We start from the raw sequence: 23,512 nt of genomic DNA on the forward strand, positions 1-23,512 counted from the left end.
TAAGCACATGTCACAGAAACCAGCTGTTTTACATAGATTCTGGGGATCCAAACGCAGGTCCTCAGGCCAACTGAGACTGCCTCGGCTCATTTATTTCATTTGTGAGGTTTATCCACTTTGGAATATGTCTTTCTGGCTGATTTTGTTTCACTAATATATCATATTCCAGTCTATGAAAATGATAATCTATCTAGTTTCCTGTTGTTGAACAAGTAATTCTTGCCATTTTCCCTCATCCCAACCATGCTTCTTCTACTTGTCACATGGAATATAAGTATAATAATCTTTGTCTAGGATCGATATTTAATAGTGCATCCTGGGGTGTGCTACCTTCAACTTCACTAAATGCTGACATATCGTCTTCTCACATGTTTCTAACAATTTAGGTTTCTACCAACCAATACCTGTTAATTCCAGTGTTCCACCTTCCACAGTAGTACAACACCGATGGCCTTTTAACTTTAAAGTTAGCCTGAGGGCATGGAAAGGGCCGGAGGTGATTTTAACACACCGTGTTCCCTTTTTCTTCTCTCTGCTACTTTTTATTGTTTTGTATTTTCTCACTGGTTTGTAAGAATTTTGACATATTCTGCATACAGGACCTATGCTGGCCTTAGGTGTGTATGGCCCATACCTTCTTCACCAAACATCAGAACACCAGGTTGTCTTCGTCCCTCTCCATAGTGTTTCTTTCTTTACATTTTGTAACATTAGAAATCGGTTCCTGTCACATTTCTCTCCATAGTATTGTTCATGTGGCAGAGAGAGAGAGAGAGAGAGTGAGAGAGAGAGGCTAAGGCAAGACTCACCAAGAATTAAAGTTGCCTCTAAAAAAACAAAACATTTTAAGGGTCTCCTGAAGCCCAGGTTGACCTTGAACTCACTATGCAGTCCACACTGGTCTTGAACTCCTGACCCTCCTACCTCCACCTCCCAGTTACTGGGACTGTTTGTGTGAATCAGCACACCTGACCAATCACACAGTTTAAAAGGTAATTTGAGATGTGACATCCCATTTCTTCTGTATATACCCATACCCTTTGTGTAGAAGTGAGTCATTAAAATCTCATCCAAATTCAGGTGTTTTGTCTGCTTGTACTGCATAGTCAAACCATGACTTACATCTCATTCAATTCACAACAAATTCCAAATTCTTTTTTGTGGTTGTTCTTGTTTTTCGAGACAGGGTTTCTCTGTAGCTTTGGAGCCTGTCCTGGAAAACTAGCTCTTGTAGATCAGGCTGGCCTCGTACTCACAGAGATCCGCCTGCCTCTGCCTCCCTAGTGCTGGGATTAAAAACGTGGACCTCCATTGCCAGGCTAAATTCCAAATTTTATAAGGAGGCTCTGTGAAGATCAGCCACTAATCCAAGCTCCTGGGGCCAACAGAGGAAGCAATGCTTAACCGTAGTTGCTCTTTTTTAAAAAATAGAATAAAATAAACGGAATTGTTTTCAATTATCCTGGCCGATCCAACTCAGAGAATAAACTTCAAACTCTTGTACAATAAAAAAAAAATCAAAAAAACAAAAACAACAAAAAAACTAATACCCAGTTCAAACTCTCATTATCCTAAAAACAGTAACTTCCACCAGGCTGCAATTTTATACTACGTTGCCACCCTGAGGGATGGGTGGTTATTCAATTTTTGCAATTAAATACAAACAAAATCAGGTCACTGAGTAACACCCAAGGTGCGGATGGAGCGTCACAAGAAGTTTTTAAAGAGTTGCCGCCATTGCCCGCAATGGCATCCTGGGAATTGTAGTTTCGCCTTACTTGAACCTGAGTCATTGGGATCCAATCAGTAGAAAGCCAGCAACCATATGCACCACGATTGGCTGAGAGCCGCGGCCGCCGCTCCTTAGCCGGTCACTCAGTCTTTTGCAAAGGCGGCCCACGGTCTTTGCGAAGCGTGTGTTCCGCTGGTTTGTTGGCAGAGTTGGTGGGTGATCCTCCAGGGCGACCATGGCAGAGCCACAGCCTGCGTCCAGCGGCCTCACGGATGAGGCCGCCCTCGGCTGCTGCTCCGACCCGGACCCCAGTACTAAGGTGGGCGACAGGGCCTCCTTCTCTGGCTGCCGGAGCGGACCTGGGACTCTGGCCCGGCAGGTCTGGGCCGAATCTTAACACTATCGGCGGCAGCCGCCGGTCCTCCGGTTTAAAGCGCAGTGGAGTGAGCTGGGAAGAGAGGCCGTTGGAGTAGACAGTGCGGGGGGCGGAGGTATCCCCTTCTTCAGAAAGTTATTTCAAAACATCTGACTCCATGTACTTTAATTTGTTTATTTTTGCACAGTGTCTTGAAGCCAGGCCAAATCTGGGTCAGATTCCATGTCTGTGTGTGTAGTTGTCCCTCAGTCAGAGGCCATGGTCCTTTGGAGGTGCAGTTTCTGGACTCCCATAGTTAAGGGCCCTGTCTATAACTGGTCCCTCCCAGTCGCACTCACTTTCTATAGTCGCCGTGAGTCCGGCTTTCACTCCTCCAAACTAATTTAACCGCATTTGCTGTTGCACAAGGCCACACTTCTGTCCCTGTGAGTCTGGTGGAGAAACTACAGGACTTGGATCGGAAGGGACTCTCAACCATCTTCTGGCCCTTTTGTTTTGCAGTTACAGCCTAGTAGGGACTTAACCTGTGGCATGAGAAAGCTTTCACGTCGCATGACTGTACTTACAGTCGGCTAAAACTCATTCAGGTGTGGTACCCTGGTCTGGGAGGTCCAAGCAGCCACCTCCAAAAGTACCTCACTGTCTCGGCATTGTGGCTGATGGAGGAATTTAGTCCTGTGTAGTCAGTCGTCTGTGTCAGTAAACACCTTTGCATATACTCATTTAGGTGTATCATTTGTAAATCCCCTGATGATTGAACGCAAGCTTGCAGACCTCTAGGAGGGGCAGATAGAGGGCAAAGGACTTTGGTTCCTGCTTGTTCTTTGCCTTAAGGGCAGCGAGAGTCAGTCATACTGTAATTGCCAGAACCTTTGACTAGAACAAGGTGTGTACTGAGGAAAGATCTTAGTCACCAGAAAATTAAGGCAGGAAAGAAAGAATGGATACACACCACACACCTTTCCACACCTTCCACTTACACGTACCTTAGTTTGCATTTAATTTTTTTCTAACTTTTTAAAAATGTATTTTATCTATGCCTTGTTTGCTTGTACATCTGCACCTCAGAAGAGGGCTTTGGATCCCGTAGATGTTGTGAGCCACCATGTGGTTTGCTGGGAATTGAATACAGGACCTCTGGAAGAGCAGCCAGTCTCTTAACCATTGAGCCATCTCCTTCCCCTGCTTTTATTTTTGTTTTTTAACATTTATTTGTATGTGTGTGTTGCATGCATACGTGTGGAGGTCGGTGGACAACTTTCTCTCTGTCCATGTATGTGTGGACCTTGGGATTCGAATTCAGGTCTTCAGACTTGGCCGCTAGTAACTACCCGCCGAGCCATTTTGTCAACCTCCTAGTTATTTTATACGCTATAAGTTGGTTCATTCTATGTTTCCTACAGTACTCAAAATTTTACCCACTTAGCGATTTTCTTTTCTTTCTTTCTTTCCCTTTTATTCTTTTGTTTGTTTGTTTAGACAGGGTCTCATTATGTAGTTTTGCCTCGCTGGGAACTTGCTCTGTAGACCAGGCTGGCCTCAAACTTACAGAGATCCAACTGCCTGTTTCCCCTAGTACTGGGGTTGAAGGAATGCACCCTCACAACCAGCTCTTTCTTGCTGGGCTCTTGCTTACAAAGCGAAATCAGAGTCCAGCTACTGTTCTATGTCAGCTGATTACCTGGTAACTGGGGGTTTTAGGAAGCAGGCTGTTTCAAACACAGCCAGTATGGTTCCAGGGCCTGGGGATGTGGTGTGGTAGAGATCATGCTTGACTTTGAAGTCAATTCTTAACATTCAAAAAAGAAAGAGAAAAGAATGAATAAATTAAAAGTCCCAGGAAGATCTTTAAAATATATATGAAAATTATTTTTTAAAAGACTATGTATGCAGTGTTCTTCCTGCATGCCAGAAGAGGGCACCAGATCTCATTATAGATGGTTGTGGGCTACCATGTGGCTGCTGGGAATTCAACTCAGCCAGTGCTCTTAACTGCTGAGTCATCTCTCCAGCCCAAAATGTACTTTTTTGTACCTTGATTTACATTCCACATTCTCCAAATGTCTCTTGATTTGAAATTACCTTTTGAGATTAGGCATTTTTAGTCATGGACCAAAATACAATTAAGCATGTAGAGATGTAAAATGAGTTGCCCAGTACCTGGTGTGTGCTGAGTGTGCTAGGCCCTGAACTGATGTTGCACAGTACCTGGTGTTTATTGAGTATGCGAGGCCCTAAACTGATGTTGCCCAGTACCTGGTGTATGTTGAGTGTGCTAGGCCCTGAACTGACGTTTTTAAGCTCATTCAGAACAGCTCTGGAAGGGAGAATCGTTTCCATTGTACAAATAAGGAGATTTAGACACAGGTACTGACTGACTTGCCTAGGGAGGAGCCCAAGTTCCCAGCCTCTACCCTCTCCTCTCTACTTCTGAAATAACTCAGACTGTAACTGTAGAACTTGGCCATGGAGGGGAGAGGGAAAAGCCTCTAGTGAATGAGATTTAGCTGGATTGTATACTAACTGCAGAGAACACGATAGGCACTTTTGCATGGGCGGTGATGCCAGCATAAACGAGGACTTCGTCCTTCGCCAAACACACACCAACTCTACGGACTTGGGATGAACGGGCTCTTGGCATTCCAAAGCATCCCGTGCGTGTATTTGTCCCTGCTGTGACCAAACACCTGCTAAAGAGCAAGGGGAGACTGACTTCTGTTCACAGTTCAAGGGTGCATTCTGAGACGCTGGGAAGACGTGGGGCAAGGGAGGCTCTAGCTTGTGTCCGCGGAAGCGTGAGGCAGCTGGTCACATTGTGTTTGCAGTTGGGACTCAAAGTGAGATGATTCTGTGCATGTAGCTGGCTGACTTCCCACTTTTTATTCAGCCTGAAAGCCTAGTCCGTGGGTCGGTGCCACCCACATTCAGGGTGTGTCAAACCTTGGGTGATTCTAAGTCCAGTTTCATGTTGTCATGGGAGATGAACTATCATAGTTTTCAAAGTGGTGTGTTGTCGGCACAGGGTGTTTGGAATCTAGAGCCCTGCATTGGAATCCTCACGCCCTTGATTATTATTCCCATCTTGCCTGGGCTCCTGGGACCCATCAAAAGGAACGTAAAGATGACTCGGAGATCTGGGCGTGTTGGCACATACCTCTAATGCCAGCACTCAGGAGGCAAGGTCAGGCGGATCTCTGAGTTTGAGGCCAGCCTGGTCTACAGAGTGAGTTCCAGGACAACCGAAGATACACAGAGAAACCCTGTCTTGAAAAAGAAAAAATGATGACTCGGAGAGCTGTTGTGAGGGTCCGATGAGATGGAATGGCTTGTGCTAGTCTGTGGAGATGGAGCTCGGGGTAGCATCCAGCTGTGAGGGTCGAGGAAGTCATTAAGCAGACCGTGGTGGTAGAACCACGTTTGCGTGGATGGGGTTCTCACACCCAGGGAGTCACGCGGGAGATTCCAGGGGAAGGAAAGGAGACATTTTAGCAAAATATAATAGCTGTAGGGTGGCAGAAGGGTGTGGGGCATGCCATATTGTGGTGAGAGTCACATGAAGCCTTGGTAGAGAAGGCTAGCCTGGTCTATTGGAGACGGGTCATGAAGAGAGAAGCCTGAATGTCGTGTCTAAGAAGGTTAGGTTATGAGTGTATGTGTGTGTGTATATAAAGCCTACATTATATATAGTAGGTACATTATAGAATGTAGGTAGAGAATGGAGGGGCGGGAACACAAAACAGTCATTGGAGTACTCAAAATTTGAAAACTCTTGTTTGTTTTCCCTCATCCTCCTTGGTGAGTTTGGAGTGTGTGTGTCTGTGTAACCCAGAACTTTGGACTTGCTAAGCACATACGAGCTCTGACACCAAAATACATCCTTAGGCCAGAGTTATACTAGTATATTATGCATGCATGTAGTGGAAATCAATATGTATTTGTTAGGAGAACGTGCCTCTTTCTGCAGCTATCTAAGCATTTGGCATAGAGAATGATTGGACTCAGCACTGTAAGGAGCAGTGACGAAGCTGTTGTTGAACAACAAATGTCAGACCTTGTGGACATTTAGCCCCACGGTGTCAAGAATCCACAACATCTGCGGTTGATATTTCTTTTCTTAAACCCAGGATTTTGATTGTGGAACTATCACTCCAAATTGCTCTTGAGTAAAAACCTGCAAGAAGCAGAGAGCATTCTGGTTGGAACCAGGGAGAACTCGAGCTAGGCAGTAGTTATTAGGAAGGCTAGAAGAAGAGAAGGGTTCCCAGGAGGGTTCAGCGGGCATGGAAGTGGTTGGCTTGGCTTGGCTCTTAACCTATTCAGTTCACTTCAGGTCGATAGGGTTGAATTGAGGAGACTATGAAGAAAGAACCGAGGAAGACTTCCCGTGTGTCTCTCTTAGGCTAATGAGGAGTAGCTGGGGCATTCTCTCTCCTCTGTTTGAACTGCGGTGCTTTTGATTCTCTGGCACAAGCGGATGTGGTGAGGAGGCCAGGGGTGGGAGTCCAGAGTTGAGGTTAGAGGGTTGGGCTGGAGAATGAAGATTTGGTAACAAATCAAATAGTGTAATGGTAACCAAAACCAATAGTGTAATGGAACCCCTGGCTTTGTTTGTAACAGTTGCCGAAAGACAAACAAAGTGCTTTGCTCTGGGCACGGCATTCTGTTAAGTACTTTAAATTTTTTTTCTATTTTTTAAAATTTTACATATATAGGTGTTTTGCCTGCGTGTATGTCTGTGTGAGGTGTCAGAAGCCTTGGAACTGGAGTTACAGACAGTTGTGAGCTGCTACATGGTTGCTGGGAATTGAACCCAGGTCCTCAGGAAGAGCAGCCAGTGCTCTTAACCTCTGAGCCATCTCTCCAGCCCCATGCTAAGTACTTTAATACATTACGAATTTGTACTTGAGTTCAGCCATAGACTGATTATCTTCGTCCCAAAGGTGTGGAAGCAGAGATTTGAGGAAAGTAACAACTCTCAGCGCCACAATTGTAGAGCCATGTTATTGCCAACTCAGAGTAAATAAATAAACAGACAACTCCTCTCGTATATGTGTGTTTTTCCTCCCTTTTCATGAGAAAAGGAATGCCTTGTAGTACTAAAAAGAGGAGCAATAATGTTGGATGCAGCTTGGGAGACCTGAGTTCAATCCCCAGGACCCTTGTAAAAAAACAAAAAGGCCTGGCATGTGCTGTGCCTTTGTAAGCCCAGCAGTAAGGAGGCAGAGGTAGGTGGATCCCTGGATCTCTCTGGGAGCCCCAGGTGGACAGTTTCTAGCAGCATCTTGTCCTCCGGCCCCCACAGGCATGGACACACATTGCACAAGAACAGGCTACATATATACAAGAAGTGTATGACCTCACAGCTGTATAGAGGTCTGACAAGCATCCCTCGGGCTTAAACTCAGGGTATGGGCGGAGCTTCCATCCTTACTGGAGGCTCCAGAGAGGCATCTGCCTCCCACTGCGGCTACCGTCTCATCTCATTTCCTCTCAGAGGTTGGACCGACACCCCCGTTTTCTTACTGGTTGCCAGTGGCCAAAATGGGGGTCTGTCTCTCAGGCAGCCCCTACAGTTTACTCGTTCTGACATCCCTGCAGCCACACCCCTCCTCACCATATCTGCCAACTCTTCTGTCTTCTGATGCTTTTAAGGTCTCGTGTGATTGCATGAACCACCTACCCAGCTGAGGTTTGTTTACCTACCTACCCCCCGTTTTTTAATATTTTAAGTATGTGTCAGCATGTCTGTGTGTGGGTGTGCGCATGTAAGCGTAAGTGCCTGTGGAGTCCACAAAGGGTGTTGAACTCCTTGGAGCTGGAATTTCAGTTGTGAGCTACCCAGCGTGGGGTGCTGGGAACTGAAGCCAGGTGCTCTGCAAGAACAGCTCGTGCCCTTAACTGCTGAGCTGTCTCTCCAACCCCAGTCTCTATTTTAAGGTCATCTGGTTAGTTAATTCCATTCTCAGAGTCCCTTACGGTAGAACCTAAGTTAATGTTTGATGAAATAATCTGGACCATGTTTAGAGCTAACTGGGTCTGCCAGCCTTCCCTCCCCCCAGGGGTTGTAGTGGCGATTCACCAGCCTAGTGTGGGAGGTTGGCTTTCTCTGATGAGGCCTGCCAAGGACAGCCTTTGAGATTACCACTGTGTGGCCTGAAAGAGCACACATCAGCATCTCAGTGGACTTGGCATCCCCACATGCAAGCCCAGTAATTGATAGGGAAGCAGCAGGCACTCACATTCGTTGGGAGAGGGAGATGCCTGCTATAGTTTGAGCATCTTGTTTTAGTCTCTGCTTAGACCAGCAACTGGCATGAAAGTGGTCTTGCTGCTTTGTTAAAAGGTCTGAAATTGGTTGTTTCTCATTTCGCTGTAGTCAGAGTGACTTTGTAGGTGTCTTTATGGCTGTATTCAGAGGACAGAGCCAGGTGGTCAGGTGCCTGGCTGGGGAGCCATTCATTGCTCTCTTGACAAAGGGGAGGGCGGCCTTGGGTTTGAAAAGGCTGCGTAGGTCCAGAAAAATGGAACCTTGAGCCTTTTCCTTGGGTGCTGTGTGGTGTAGGGAGAGGAGCAGACCACGAGAGCTGCACTGATGCTCAGCTCAGGGTATGAACTGCCCGGCTGTCCCCAGGAGAAAGGAATGCAACATCACCAAAAATGAGTTTGCAGTTTTATAGGGTGCTTTTAATTGGACAGGAGAGTGGTAAAGACAAAGGAATTCTCACAGGCAAAAGGGATTGCAGTAAGCAAAGTTTTTTGTGGAATGGGGAGCCCTGTGCTGTTAGCAGGAGGCTGTGGGCAAGCTGTTCTGCTCTGAGAGGGGTCAGCACACTTCTGAGAAGTGGAAAACATTCAGTTTTCATTTCCCTTAAGGGCCTGGGTCCCACAGGGTGTGTCCATCTTGTTATTTTAGGTGACCCCATTTTAGGATGAACAGTGAATTTAAGTGCTCTTTAATATCACTTCTTCATGATAGACAATGTATAGTGTATTTGCGTTTTATATGATGTAAGTTAGGGGGAAGAGGCTGTTTGGCCAGAGCATTACTTGTGGGCGGAGTGAGTTTTCCTGTCCCGCAGCTGCTCTCAAATAGACACTCAGAGGCGTAATATAAATTATAAATGCTCGGCCAATAGCTCAGGCTCATTACTAACTCGCTCTTACATTTTCAGTTATCCCATATTCGTTATTTACACGCTGCCATGTGGTAGTACCTTTATCAACATGGCACATCCATCTCCTGCTTCCTGTGTGTCTGGCTGGCTACTTCAGACTCTGCCCTTCTTCTTCCCAACATTCTCCTAGTCTGGCTCTCCTGTCTAACTTCACCCTGTTCAGCTGTTGACCAGTCAGCTTCTTTATTAAACCAGTCACAGCGACAAATCTTCACAGTGGACGAAGGGACTACTTTTCTCATTGTGATAAAGCTACTTGGGGAAAAGGACTTAGTTTGACTTGCAGTTCAAGTTACATGCCATTGCGGTGGAGCGGTCATGGTGGAAGGAGCTTGAAGTGGCTGGTCACATTCCAGCCACAGCCAAGAATCAGAGAATGGGAACTGTTTGTGCTTAGCTAGCTTTCTTTTTTGTGCAGTCCAGGACCCAATCCCATGGAATGGTCCCACCTATATCTATGGTGGGAATCCCCACTTTGATTAACCTACTCAAGATTTAGCTCTGTGGTAGAGCGCTGAAGACCTTGGCTTCAGTCCTCAGCTCTGGGAGAAAACAAAACCAAAATCTCAACCAAACCAAAACGAGACCAGAAAAGATGGGCAAGTGGTGGAGCAGGCCTTTAATCCCAGCATTTTAGAGGAAGGGGCAGGTGGATCTATGAGTTTGAGGCAGAAGGGAGAGAGAGAGAGAGAGAGAGAGAGAGAGAGAGAGAGAGAGAGAGAGAGAGAGAGAGAGAGAGAAAATAATCCCTAAATCCCTCTCTCATGCATGCCTGGATGCTAACCTAATCCACTACAGGTGTGCCCAGAGGCTTGCCCCATGGTGATTCTAGAGCCTGTGGAGTTGCAGCATTAGCTATCAAAGCTGCAGAAGGGAAGGATGATGGGTGTTTTCAGGCCTGTTGTGTTAAACCTACAAGTACAGAAGAATAACACTGATTACTGTAGGAAGTGCCTGTGGCAAAAGAAAACCTGGATTAACAAGAGTTAGATAATGAATGTACTCATTTATAAAATGGAGATAATACTCAAACATATAAACACTTCAGACTATTTTATCAGGGCTGGGAGTGTAGCTTCCTTGACTAGCGCACAGGAGGCCTGGGGTTTGATTCCCAGCACTGGGAGCACTTGGGAGGTGGAGTCAGGAGTATGAGCAGTTCAAGGTCATCCTTGGCTGCCTGGTGAATTCTAGACCAGCTTGACTCAAAAAATTGAGCCAGTGATGGTGTGTAAAGAAATCAGCTTCTAACTAAAGTGTTATTAATAATTTTAACCCTATGAATTTATGCATTGCCTTCCCTTTTTTTCTAAGTAAGCCTTTTGTTTTCTGAAGAAGTTGAAGGCTTTAGTAAGGATTAAGACACTAAATTTTTGCTTCTAGGTTCTCTAGGAGTCTAAGGCCTTCTTAAGGTCTTCCCGTTAACACGTTACCAGTAAATTCACAGACACCCAGAATCTCAGGGTGGCACAGAGGATCACAGCGAGAGTAGCTTCTCGGCAATTTCTTTCTGCAGAGACTGCCAGAGGGCAAGGACTGGCAAGCGCCCTGGGGCAGGACGGGCACTAGTTTTTTCAGAATCCTCAGAAAGTGAAGGAGGAAGGGGTCAGCTGTTCAGGCCATCAGGTTCTAGGGGACTGGGGATGGGGACCCTCATTTCTCACTAAGTAGTTCAGCAAGGGTGTTTATACATTCATCAAAAAAATATGGAGGCAGGTGGATCTCTGAGTTCAAGGCCAGTCTGGTGTACAGAGTGAGTTCCAGGACGTCCAGGGCTACACAGAGAAACTGTCTTGAGGGAAAAGAGCAGAGCGTGTGCGTGTGTGTGTGTGGGGGGGGTGTGAGAGTGTGAAGTTACAGAGTCAGGTATTGTATGGTAGCACGCACCTTTAATCCCTGCACTTTGGAGAAGTCAGGCTGATCTCTGTGAGTTTAAGGCTATCTCAGATTTGCTTAGAGAGTTCCAGGCTAGTCAGAGCTGCATGCGACCTTGTGTGTGTCGGGGGGTGTATTATAGAGGTTGGATTCTTTGTTATGCCAAATAAAATTAATTTTGGTTGCACAAAATCAAGGTAGAGAAAGGATGCACTCGTTAGTAGTCTATTTGGAAAGTAGAGTCCCCGGAAGCCCCATGGAGTGGGGAAGTACCAGCAAAAAAAAAAAAAAAATTGTTTTCTGCCACCTTGCGGGAGTAGGGAGGTGCGGGGGTGATGTGGCAGTCAGTCATTTCATTTCATAATTGTCTTGCCAAAGCGGGTGCTGGTGGCTCTTGCCCATAATCTCAGGACTTGTGTGTGAAAGCCAGAGGGTCAAGCAGGGGCCAGCTGGTGACACAGCAAGTTTGAGGCCACAGTGGACTATATGAGATAATGCCATTGGAACCCAAAATGAAACCAAGACAACCACCAAGGCCCCACCAAGCCCCAGTAGACTCAGAAAGCCAGGTTTTTCAAATCACTGTTGAAGGGCATTGCTGGAATGATAAGCCGCCGGCTCGCAGCTGCCCCACCCAGAAGCCTGCTACTGGACAGCACTTGGCAGAGAACTCGGGAGTGGAGCAATGGGCGAGGGAACTGTTCGAGGGAGCTACTGTTGCGGCTGAGGATGGGGCTGCCTTTCTCGTTTTCCGGTTGCTTTACAATGCTGGGCTGGTTGAGAGCACAGTGAACACCGCAGTGTGGAAAGTTAGAGACTGAACCTACACTGTCGTCTCTCCCCAGGACTTCCTAATGCAGCAAACCATGCTAAGAATTAAGGATCCTAAGAAGTCCCTGGATTTCTACACTAGGGTTCTTGGACTGACGTAAGTATTTCTTGGTGTCTTAATGTTGAAAACCACAGCGTTAGAGAAGACGGCTCAGTAGCAGCAGAGAACTGCCTCCCCCGAAGTTCCCCTACCTTCCATGGCCATGCCATGGCACGTGCTTCCTTCCTCTCAGAAATAAATTAGTATTAAAACTTTTTTTTTCAAAAAACCAACCTTTTTTTCTTTTCTTTTTTCGTAACAGAAAGTCTTTAGTTGAGGAGCCTACAAGGAGGCCAACTAGACAGCACTTTGGTTAGGTTCCATTTGTGTCAGGCAGGACTGGTCAAGGCGCAAGGGCAACAGGAAGCTTTTGTTTTCAGCAGCCTCCCTTCTGCCCAGAGCTGGCCGTCTAGATCATTGTCCCTTTAGACCCTTGACATGCTCGGACTGCTTTTAGCTCCTTTTGCTTGGGAAACGTGAATGGCAGGATGCATTATCTAGAAAAAGAATGGCTTTATTTACAGACGGCCCCTGGCTCCAGTTTTAGGGCTGCATTTTCTCTTGCTAAAGGGGTAGTAGCCACGGGGTTTGCAACTCTTTCAACATTTTCGTATGCAGTATTTTCTTTTTCCATTGGCTTTATTGGGGTATAACTGATCATTTGACTTTTCTTGGTTCGTTTCCTCAAATACCATGAGGTTTTCGATGGCACACATAATTAAATGAAATGATCTTTAATTTACAGCTTTTCATTTACTTCCACAAATTTTAAGAGACCCGCCCAAGTAATACATCTGATTAGAATATGTGATCAGTTCTGAAAAATACAAAACGAAGAGGAATGACTTCCTTCTCTGGGTCCTTCCCCCTAAACTGCTCTTAAATTCTTGTGATCCTTTGCTGAAAAAGTGGCTTTCTTGTGCGTACAGCGTATTTAAAGCGCAGAGAGAAAGCGAATGCCCTGGACTCCTACCATTGGCCAGGCGCAAACCCAGTTACTCCCTTGTGCCTTTGCAGCAGGCCTTGCAGACAGCTTGTGTCCTCCTACACATGAAGAAAGGAAGTTTCTGGTCTCTGACTCCACAGTTGGCAGAGCTGAAACCATAAGCAGGTGGCTCCACAGTTGATCTTTGTTTTTAAATAGTCCCCGGTAGAGCGCAGCTTGACACTAACCTGATTCGTGTCTTATAGAAAGAAACCTGCTTCCTTTGCTTCAGTTCACGTCTGAAGGGCGTTAAGGCTGGTACAGTCATGTTAGGGGCAGAGACAGCTTTCCAGATGCTTCTATTTGAGATGTTTGATCCTTTGTGGAGTACATTTATTTGTGGTTAATCAATGCCTACACCCAGTGGTCCAGGTATATTGATAACAGGGATAAGTAGATAAAAGATTGGAGCAGAACTTTGGAAACTTTGCTTTGGGTGCAGGGGGATGGCTCAGTTGATAAAGTGCTTGCCATGACCGCATGGAGATTTCAGTCTCCTGGAATCCATGCAGTCCTGATCCTGGGACTATCCTTGCACTCAGGAGGCAGAGGCAGGGGCAGGTGGATCTCCTGCCATCTTAGCCACTTTAGCAATTGCAGGCCTGGTGAGGTCACCTACTGACACAGTCTCTGGGGTTGAGGGTGACTGAAAGACAGTGGAGAGCAATAGAGGGTACCCCGTGTCAGCCTCTTACTTCTACATGCACAGTACACTCCATGTACGTGTACCCATGTGTGCACGCGCACAAACACACACACACACACACAAAGACATTTGGCTAGGCTTCAAGTACTTGCTCTTTTTTTTTTTTTTTTTTTTTTTTTTAGTAAATTTTATTAAATTATAAAAGTTTCCATTTCCGCCCCCCCTCCCAACACCCTCCCACTCCCCCCACTGCCCCCCTCCTTCCCCTCCGTCCCCCAGGGCAGTCAGGGTTTCCTGCCCTGTGGGAAGCTCCAGCTCCCTCCCCCTCCCTCCAGGTCCAGGAAGGCGAGCGTCCAAACAGACTGGATCCCCAAAATCCAGCATATGCAGAGGAAACAGGTCCCAGTGTCATAGTCAATGGCTTTTCAGAAAGACCCCGGGCCAGCCACAGTCAGAGAATCCGGCCAAATTCTGAGAATCTGGCTAGATCACGTCCTCCTTCAGTCCCAGTCCGACTGGCCCTGGTAAACTCTCATCAGATCCGTTCCCTTGTATCAGTGGGTGATAGCATCCCTCGCAGTACTGATTTCGTCTTTCATGTTCCTCCTCCTTCCGCTCCCCCTCCGGACCTGGGGGGCTCAATCCGGTGCTCCAATGTGGGCCTCCGACTGCATAGCCGTCCTTCGCCAGACGAAGGATCACTCCGAAGGCCCTCTGGATGGAAGCTGGGATGGCTGGCGGGGAAGCTAGCAGGGTGGAGCCAGCAGAGCAGGCTGACCTGGGAGTCTATGGGGTCGGGGAGAGTCCTAGCTTCCCCTCGCCAGGCCCCTGTCGCGGGCCCGAATCACCTCACCACTCCGAAGGCCCTCTCAAGTACTTGCTCTTAATTACGAACAGAATCATCTTTGAGCATAATTAATCCTCTGTATTATGTGTATTGCTCTGCTTGCATGCTATCTAACATTCTTTAAACCAACTTGATAAACTCACTTTTTAGAGCCTCGGGGCTCCCTCACCCTTGATATCAAGTCTCCTTGTCCCACCCACTTTTTCTCTCTTCCACCTACAAACAAACTTCAGAAGTCTTTTGAGACTTTCTTGCCCCTGCACCCTCGTTTGTCCACGGTCACTCTTTCTGCAGCGGGTCTGCGGAGGCTCTGCTGGCTGCTCTCTTGCTTGACTCCCGCCTTCCTCCCGGCCCTGCGTCAGCTTCTTGGCCATGTCGAAGCTGCTCCTGCAGGGCCTTCCCATGTCCCATGTCATGTGATCTTTTCGCAGTCTTAATCCTGTTTCACCTTTCTGCAGTATTTGAGACTTTAGCCCTCCTATTGTAGACATTCACTTGTCTGTGATATTAATCTGTCCTTCTCTTCTGCCACCTGACCTCCTTTTCCTTTCTGGGTGCTTTTGAAGAGCAGTAGATGTGTTTAGCTGAAAGAATGGCAGGAAAAGTTGTTGTTCACTGAAACCCAAACCTAAGATATCTTTCCCTGTTTGTAGATAAGCACTGTGATGCTAGCTGAATTCACTAAACTTGAATAATTGAGAGATGATTGTGCTGAGTCATCCTTGGAAGTGGAGCACTTGGGAGGCTGAAGCAGGGGATGGGTGAATTGGTGCTTTCTAGTGAGTTCGGGTGTGTCTCACAAAACAATAAAACAGAGAAAGAATAGATGAATTACAGAACCTCGCGCCTCACGCCTCGGTACAGAAACCTGGACTAGGGGTGGCGAAGGAGTGAGGAAGGAACAGACACTAAAGAAACTGCTACATGGGCACAGAAAAACTGGGGTCAGGTGGTCTGTCTGAGCCCTCTGAGTGGTCCCAGCTACCTGTGTGCAAGGGTGGGCTGGTCTCAGTAGGAGGTGTCTGGAGGCAGCAGTCTCAGGCATCCTAAAGGAGCATTGTCCTCACTTGGCCTAGAGGAAGGCTTTGCCGTCCGCCTGAGCTTAGGGGTGTGTCGGGGCGCTCTTCTCTTCCCACGTCTGAGCATTGGTCCTTGACATGGCCACGCTCATGTCAACAATACACAACAATGCTCTTCACCTAGTTGACCCTTTGACTCAATGCCTCCTTGGCTCTCAGAACTTTTTATTTTACTTTGTGTGTGTGTGTGTGTGTATTCACACGTGCGCTAGAGGGGACATACCATGTGTAAAGGCCAGAGGTCAACTTTGGGTGCTGTTTCTCAGGAACTGACCACTTTGGTTTTTGAGACAGGGCCCCTCATTGGCACCTGCTAAACTTGCTGATCAGCAGGCCCCTGGAGTGTGCCTGTCTCTGTCTTCCCAATGCGACTGTTGCCAGCACACATCATCACTTCTGGCTTTTTACATGTGTTATGGGGACCCACTTATACATACATATACTTACATGGCAAGCACTTTATAGATGGAGCTATAAATGAGATCTTTTTCCCACTAATTTTTGCCCATAGTTTTCTCACCAAAGTAACTACATTGCATATGGCCCTTATTCCTGGTAGAACTTGAATATTATGTTAAGCTTATTACCAGCCTTTGCTATTGTAAATGACTATGGCTTTTAATTTCAGGCTACTCCAAAAGCTTGATTTTCCTTCGATGAAATTTTCCCTCTATTTCTTGGCTTATGAGGATAAGAATGACATCCCTAAAGACAAGAGTGAGAGAACAGCTTGGACATTTTCCAGAAAAGCCACGCTTGAGTTGACACAGTGCGTATAAGCCTTTGTCTCTTTATAGATCCTAATTTTTCATAAGGTATTTTTAAAGAATCTTTTTTGGTGGTTTCCATTCTAAGTCAGATTATATATATGTAAATTTCATGTGCCTTCATGTTTTGCTTGCATGTATGTCTGTGAAAGTGTCGGATTCCCTGAAACTGAAGTTACAGTTAGTTATGAGCTGCCATGCGGGTTCTGGGAATTGAACCCCGGTCCTTTGGAAGAGCAGCCAGTGCTTCCAGCAGCTGAGCCATATCTCCAGCCCCCTAAATCAATTTTTAATATTTTTGTTATTTTTAAATATTTGGGTCTTTGTGTTATTCTTATGGTTTCTTTAGGACAGAGAGAACATTTTTCTTTTAGAGAATATAAGACCCTGAATTGGCCAGATATTTGCCAAACTATAGATTACTAATTTTATAACTTACAGATTCTCCTAAAATCTTCTGATAGTCATATTTTTGTCCTTTTATTATTTTACTGTTTTTGATCCAGAAATGTTATAGAATATGTTCCTTTTAAAGAACCAGCACATAATTTTGTAATAATTTTTTGTTTGTTTGGTTTTGGTTTTTTGTTTTGTTTTTTGAGACAGGGGTTCTCTGTGTAGCTTTGGAGGCTGTCTTGAAACTCGCTCTGTAGACCAGACTGGCCTCGAACTCACAGAGCTCTGCCTACCTCTGCCTCTTGAGTGCTGAGATTAAAAGCAGGCACCACCATTGCCTGGCCCCAACATTCAAATTTTAAAGTACTTTTATAACCTCAACATTTAAAAGAACAGAATTAAAGGACTCCCCATTTCTTTCTGTGTTAGTATGTATCCTTTGATTCAGAAACACTTGCTTAAGTGGCCGACTATCTCGTCTCCAGAATGGAAATGCTCAGCTCTGGTCCATGGAGCTGTATGATGCTTGATGACACATCTAGAACTTAGTGCAGGAAATGAGAGTTGCTGCAGCTCTTAACTCTTGCTCTTATCTGGGTGCTGACTCGACCATCTTCTTAACCTAGTTAGTATCTTCTTCGCCAGCTTGTCCTTCCTGCAGGCGAAAAAAATCAGTATTTGCAGTAAAGTAGCATGCATGCAGAGGCCTTCGGGGCGATCCCTTTTCATAGGCTATTCTAAGGTCGGAACTACAAGTTACTATCTTATGCAAGCCTCCTTCTCTAGAAGAACAGAACCAATAGAATGTAGATACAAAAGGGAATTTATTAGATTGGTTTACACGGTAGGGGTTGGGTAGTCCCAACAATGGTTGTCTGAACACTGGGGAAGCAGAGAACCCAGTAGCTGCTCCATCCACAAAGCCGGATGCTCAGCAGTCCTAAACTGACGTGGAAGGCCTCGGAGCTCCCTAGAAGGCTGGACTCTGTTATCAGCTGAGAGTAACAGCAGCAGATGCAGGACAGCTGGAAAGTGTTGGCTGTGTTGGCTGCGGGTCTTTTTTCTCAGAAAATTCACTTGAGGACACACCCTAAGATGTGTCTTCCAGGTGGGTTTTAAGTCCCCCAGGTTGACAGTTACAGCCTGCTAACACAGTCCTTCCCTCTGCAGCAACTGGGGCACCGAAGATGATGAGACCCAGAGTTACCACAATGGCAACTCAGACCCTCGGGGATTTGGTATGTTTGCCCCATTGTATGGTGTCTGTGGGTGTGTATGATTTTACATGGTATACATATTTATGGTTTAGTAAACCTAAGATACAAATGACCTAATTTTCAAGTATAATTAATTTATTAGGGATGTGATTATTTTTATTTGCTGCAGATCTTATTCAGCAGCTATCTATTTTCAGTATTGGTCCAAACATTGTGTTTGCTTTCTCATAATATTATGCTGTAAAGTCACAGTATTATGTTTCCAGTAAGCTTTATTGTAGGGCTAGGAAGAGAGTCCACAGCCTTACACATGCCAGGCACGCGTTCTATGCTGCCCTCCCTCTCCTTCTAGGAGAGTGTTCAATTAAAGATAATGATGACCGTGGTTAGTAATAATCCCATTTTCTGGCAGTGTCTTGTCAAGGGCTGAAGAGCTGCTTCAGTGGTTAAGAACACTTGCTATTCTTGTAGAGGACCTGGCCTTGGTTCCCAGCACCCACATTGTGGTTTACAACCATCCATAATTCCAGTTCCAAGGGATCTGATGCCCTCTTCTGACCTCAGTGGGTATCAGGAGCACACATAGTGCATATACAATAAAATAAATCTAAAAATATGTATCTTGTCTTAGTGGCAGAATAGAAGCTTGAGTTGGGAAATGTAGTGACCGTCTACAGTTAATCTACTAAACATGAGTAAATGATAACCTTTCGGGTATAGATTATCTAAACAGATTGAAGTATGCATTAGTCAGTATTGGTTTGTTTCAAATAATAATTCACAACAACTATTTGACAATGACTAGCCAGTCAGACAGCTATTGGTCCTTTACTATATAGATTTTGAACCTATTTAACTGTTTCCAAAGGCCTTGTGTTTTGAAGTAAGTTTTGGAAGCCATTTGCAGCATGTGGGTGTACTCTTATAATCATTTCTTTCCGTGCTTTGTTTTTTTGGGGAATGGTATCACCAAAGGTCACATTGGGATTGCCGTTCCTGATGTCTACAGTGCCTGTAAAAGGTTTGAAGAACTGGGGGTCAAGTTTGTGAAGAAACCCGATGATGGTGAGTCAACCCACCCTTCACCGTGTGTATAGCTGTGATTGGTCAGCCTGCACCTCACTATGTGCACTGTGATTGGTCAGTCTGCTCTGCACCACAGCTGTGATTGGTTAATATGTCTGAGGGCCATGCTGATTGGATGCAAGTAACAGGAAGCTGTTTCAGTGGTCCTAGGAGCAAAGAAACTTGAAGAGAATACCTGGCTCTCTTAAGAGACCAGAGAGAACATATAGTGTGGCTTCACCAGGACCTGGAGAGCCATGGGACCTCACCTCCCCTTCCCTAGCCCTGCTACTGTCTCTCATTGGCTTCCAGCTTTCAGGATTTCAGGGTGTAGGTAGTTGCTCCTAAATGAATTCTCTGAAGTTTATTTTGTTGTCAATATAACTTTGTCAGTTTACTTTAGTGAATAACTGATATTTTTCAGTCTTTTATACAATTGTATATGCTATGCTTTGGGTATATGTCTTGAAATAGCATATATCTGAATTGTGTTGGATTTATATGTATCACTATTATTCTTAGATCTATTCTTACCTTCCTAATTTTTTAAAATTTCTTTTTAACTTGGGAAATAGGTTCTTGCCATGTAGCGCAGGCTGCTCGTGAGCTTAGGATTCTCTTTTTCAGCCTCCTAGTTACTGACATTGTAGTGTGCCACCACAGTTTGAGACATTTCACGAGCTTAAGCAGTAAGAAGTTCGTTAGAGCCCTTGCCTAGCTGCACTGGGTCATAGGTTCAGCCCAGCACCAAAAAACCAACCATCCAAACAAACGAAAAAAGAAAAAAAGCCCAAAACCAACCAACCAAATACATAACAAAAACCCAGAGAAAAATAAACAAGACATTTTAGTAAAATTGTTTGAAGGAAAACATGTCCTATGGGATCCCCTCAGTAAGTGAGCAACTCTCGTCTCTGCTCACATCAGCTGCTGCCACCTAGACTAGGTCAGTGGTTTTCTTTTTCTCCTTCTTTCTTCCTTCCTTCCTTCCTTCCTTCTTTCCTTCCTTCCTTTCTTCCTTTCTTTCTTTTTCTCCTTTTTTCTTCCTTCCTTCCTTCCTTCCTTCCTTCCTTCCTTCCTTCCTTCTTTCCTTCCTTCCTTCCTTTCTTTTTTTGCCTTTACATTTTTTCAAAAGTAACGTAGTACAGTGTTTTGAACATCTTCGCTCCACTTCTCTCTTGAAGCATCTTTTGGATTTTCCTGTCTTAGCACCTCGCCCAGAACTGTGTTCTGAGGTTTTGTGAGGTTAGGCCTCTGAGACACATGCATGGGAACCAGACACAGATGGATGAGTTCTTTTGGGAATCCTAGGCTCGTTTTCCTTCACCTCTGAAAACACTACTATACTGTCATTCTGCATACAAGTGTCCTTGAGAATGTTGTCAGTGTCTCCTCCTTATTTATTTCTGGGAGCTTTCTGGCTTACCAGCTACTTTTCCCTCACATGTGTCTATTCTGATTTTTTCGTCTTTTTTCCCTTTGTATGTGTCTGTGTGTGGAGTATGTGCCTGTGTGTAGGCCTCAGTTAACAGTGGGCATCTTCCTTGAATACTCTCCACTTTATTTAATAAGGCAGGGTGAGCTCCCTGGAGATCCCAGCCCCAGCCCTCACACTGGGGTAACGGGTAGCCACCAGGCTTGCCCACCTGCCGCCTTCTCAGGGGGGTTCTGGGAATCCAGACTTCAGGCCTCGTGATTGCACAGCAAATGCTTTTGCCATTTCCTGTCAGCCCCGCTCTCTGCTGGAGGCTTTGTTTCTGGCTCCATTTCTTGGCTCCTAACATTTTCTTAGTCTTAGTTCACATTGGCAACACTTCATAGTGCTCTCACATGCCTTAATAACTCATTTATTATAATATGTATATTATATAATAACCCTTTGTCCACTCGTTCTAATAGTTCATGTTGAATTTGAATCTATAATCCATATAATTATGTTCCTAGATTATATTAGTTTAGCTTCTGAGCTATTTTTCCCAACAACTGTAAGCTGTTGTAATCCACCAGCCCACGTGACTGGCAGAAGAGAATTGTCCCTAGGGATCTGTGTGATCGCAAGAAGACAGGCTGATGAGCCCTGGGCTGAGTTTCCTGGGTACTGAAAATGACAGCTCTTCTGCTTAGGGGCTTTCCCCTCTCAGGGCAAAGCAGTGTTAGTAGGAGACACCCCTGAGGTTGTCGTGCTTGGCCCTGGATGTGTGGGGAGCACTAAGGAAGGCCAGCTGGTTTAGTCTTCTTAGCTTCCTCGTTAAACAAACTGTGTCCCCCTTCACTCTTGAGGACATCTGGCAATCAGTAGCTGAGCCCCTCCCAAGTGCCAGGGTGGGTGTTGCTTGCCTTGGGGAGGCAGAAGCAAGAACCCTGTTTATTCTCCCACAGCCACAAATTCAGAACTTGTGTTCTGACTCCAAACTACTTTCTGTATGGATCAGGGAACCTGTGTCCTCATCCATTCCTCCTCAGCCACAGCCCTGGAGATTGCTTAGCTGTGTTTTACCCTCTCTCTTTCACCCTGATTTGTATTCCGTGACCTTGGGGTCAGGAGGCAGATGCGAGAGTCAGATGGGTTCAGCATCTTAGTCCCCACATAAATCAGTCTCTCAGGCCACATTTATACATCTGAGTAAACAGCTCCATCTGGTTACAATCCCCGGGAGTCACAGTGTGATTGACAGGGTTTGGGTTGCTTAGTGTATTGTTAAATGGGGTTTACGTGACCCAAGCCTCTGGTGTCTTGGTTGTGTGTAGAGGCCACATTATCTGTTCCCTTGAGCATACCTCTATCTTCTTTTCCTTCTTAAATAATTTCTGTGATTGGTGGTATGGTAGCCTCAAGGTGAGGCAAGGACCTGATACTTAGCAAGACTGTTTTCAGCTCCTTCTGGAAGGTCATTCTAGCATTAGGATAGCCATGGTACCATTATAACACAAACTTTCTAGAATGAAAGCTATCAACAATGTGTCTCATTCAAATGCAGATTAAAATTGTAATGAAAATGTGTTTGATTTTTAATGTTCCTTTCTAGTAATGAGAAGTTTTCATTATACAGGTAAAATGAAAGGTCTGGCATTCATTCAAGATCCTGACGGCTACTGGATTGAAATTCTGAATCCTAACAAAATAGCAGAGATTATTTAGTTCTTTGAGAGAGACGTTGGGGACAAGAAGCAGCGCAAGAGAAGATGCTGAGGCCCCAGAAGCATCGAGAACTGATGGCGCTGTGCTCCAGCCATTCTGAAATCCCTCTCATTATCCTGTTTCAGTGGGTTTTTTTTTCCTTTTTAAATCTCCCCTCCTCTATTTAGTTAACCTAATTTTCAAGTACCAATTTACCTTATGACTTTGACAAAGTTATGTGACTTTACTTTTTAGATAATAATTAGAACGATTCCCTCTGGAGACCATGTCTGCTCCCGTCTGTCTCTTCAATACTACTCAAGTCTGGTTTTGATCTGTCATTTAAAATTTTGTTTTAAATGTTTCTTTTTCTGTTGGGGGGCTGTTACCTTCTGGGGTTTCAATTCCTCAGAAATGACTCTTCATAATGGAAAGTAAAGAGCACTGAACAGAAATGAAGCTTTGTGTGTGCTTCAAACAGCATAGTGTTTATTTTACAAACGAGAAGGCACTCGAGAGCAGTTCTGAATCATGCTGACAAGGACACTGACAGAAATACTAATTATATATATATAGTACTTTCGAGATTCAAGGACTAACTTTACTTTTCTAGGAATGTGGAGAAGGAAGGGCTTAATTTACTGGGTACTTAGACAGTGGGCTAGGCAGCAGCATACTTCACGTGAGTGGAAACTGCAGTTACCCTGTGAGAAAGCAGAACATACACGCTAACTTGACTGGGTCATCATTTTTGGTCCCTAGATTATGCCTCATTGTAGCTTCTGCGTTAGTCTTCTTCTGTGAAACCTGCGCTGAGCTTGGCTTTGTGCCTTTGCTCTCGAGCCTGACTACAATGGAAGAAGCATAGAAGTCTTAGCACCAGGCTGGTCTAGGTGACATTCTGTTTGAGGGCGTCTCACATGAGTCTTCTCCACCCCAGGGTCTTCGTGAATTCCCTTAGGATAAATTATTTCCAGTGACAGCTCAGATATCAGGAGTTCCCTCAGTGGTCTGCTGACTGACGACGGATTTCTAAAAGGCAGTTTTGAAAACTTGTGGCCTGGAGGATAAAACCCAATTTGAGGTCAAACTGCATTGAAGTTTTCTGCGGCTGTAGCGGCAGATGTCTGGGTGGTGATGTCAAGTGCTACATGACTAGAAGTGCTTTGTTTCTTTTTGGGATGGAATGGATAGTGTGAGCAGTTTAAACAAATCACAGACCGAAATAAAACGCTGTTTAATATGGAAAATTCTGTGCGGCAAGTTCTTTCATATAAAAGGCCTTGAAGAGGAGGTCTTGTAAATGCACAGTGAACATGCATGCTGAGCCAAGGGTACACATGGTTCTGTGCAGACTGTAAGC

General features: G+C 45.3%; 1 protein-coding gene across 1 annotated transcript; it reads left to right on the top strand.

The window, feature by feature from the left end:
* Positions 1-1,838: 1,838 nt before the first annotated feature.
* Glo1 (glyoxalase I) lies at positions 1,839-23,399 on the top strand. The gene is made up of 6 exons (XM_087898352.1): positions 1,839-2,051; positions 12,004-12,086; positions 16,215-16,355; positions 17,920-17,987; positions 18,942-19,031; positions 22,082-23,399. The coding sequence occupies exons 1-6, from the start codon at positions 1,968-1,970 to the stop codon at positions 22,168-22,170; spliced, it is 555 nt and encodes a 184-aa protein (XP_087754478.1). The 5' UTR covers positions 1,839-1,967; the 3' UTR covers positions 22,171-23,399.
* The last annotated feature ends 113 nt before the right edge of the window (positions 23,400-23,512 follow it).

This window comes from Myodes glareolus, chromosome 18 (genome assembly GCF_982192425.1).
Source record: "Myodes glareolus chromosome 18, mMyoGla1.1, whole genome shotgun sequence".
In the NCBI taxonomy this organism is placed as follows: Eukaryota; Metazoa; Chordata; class Mammalia; order Rodentia; family Cricetidae; genus Myodes; species Myodes glareolus.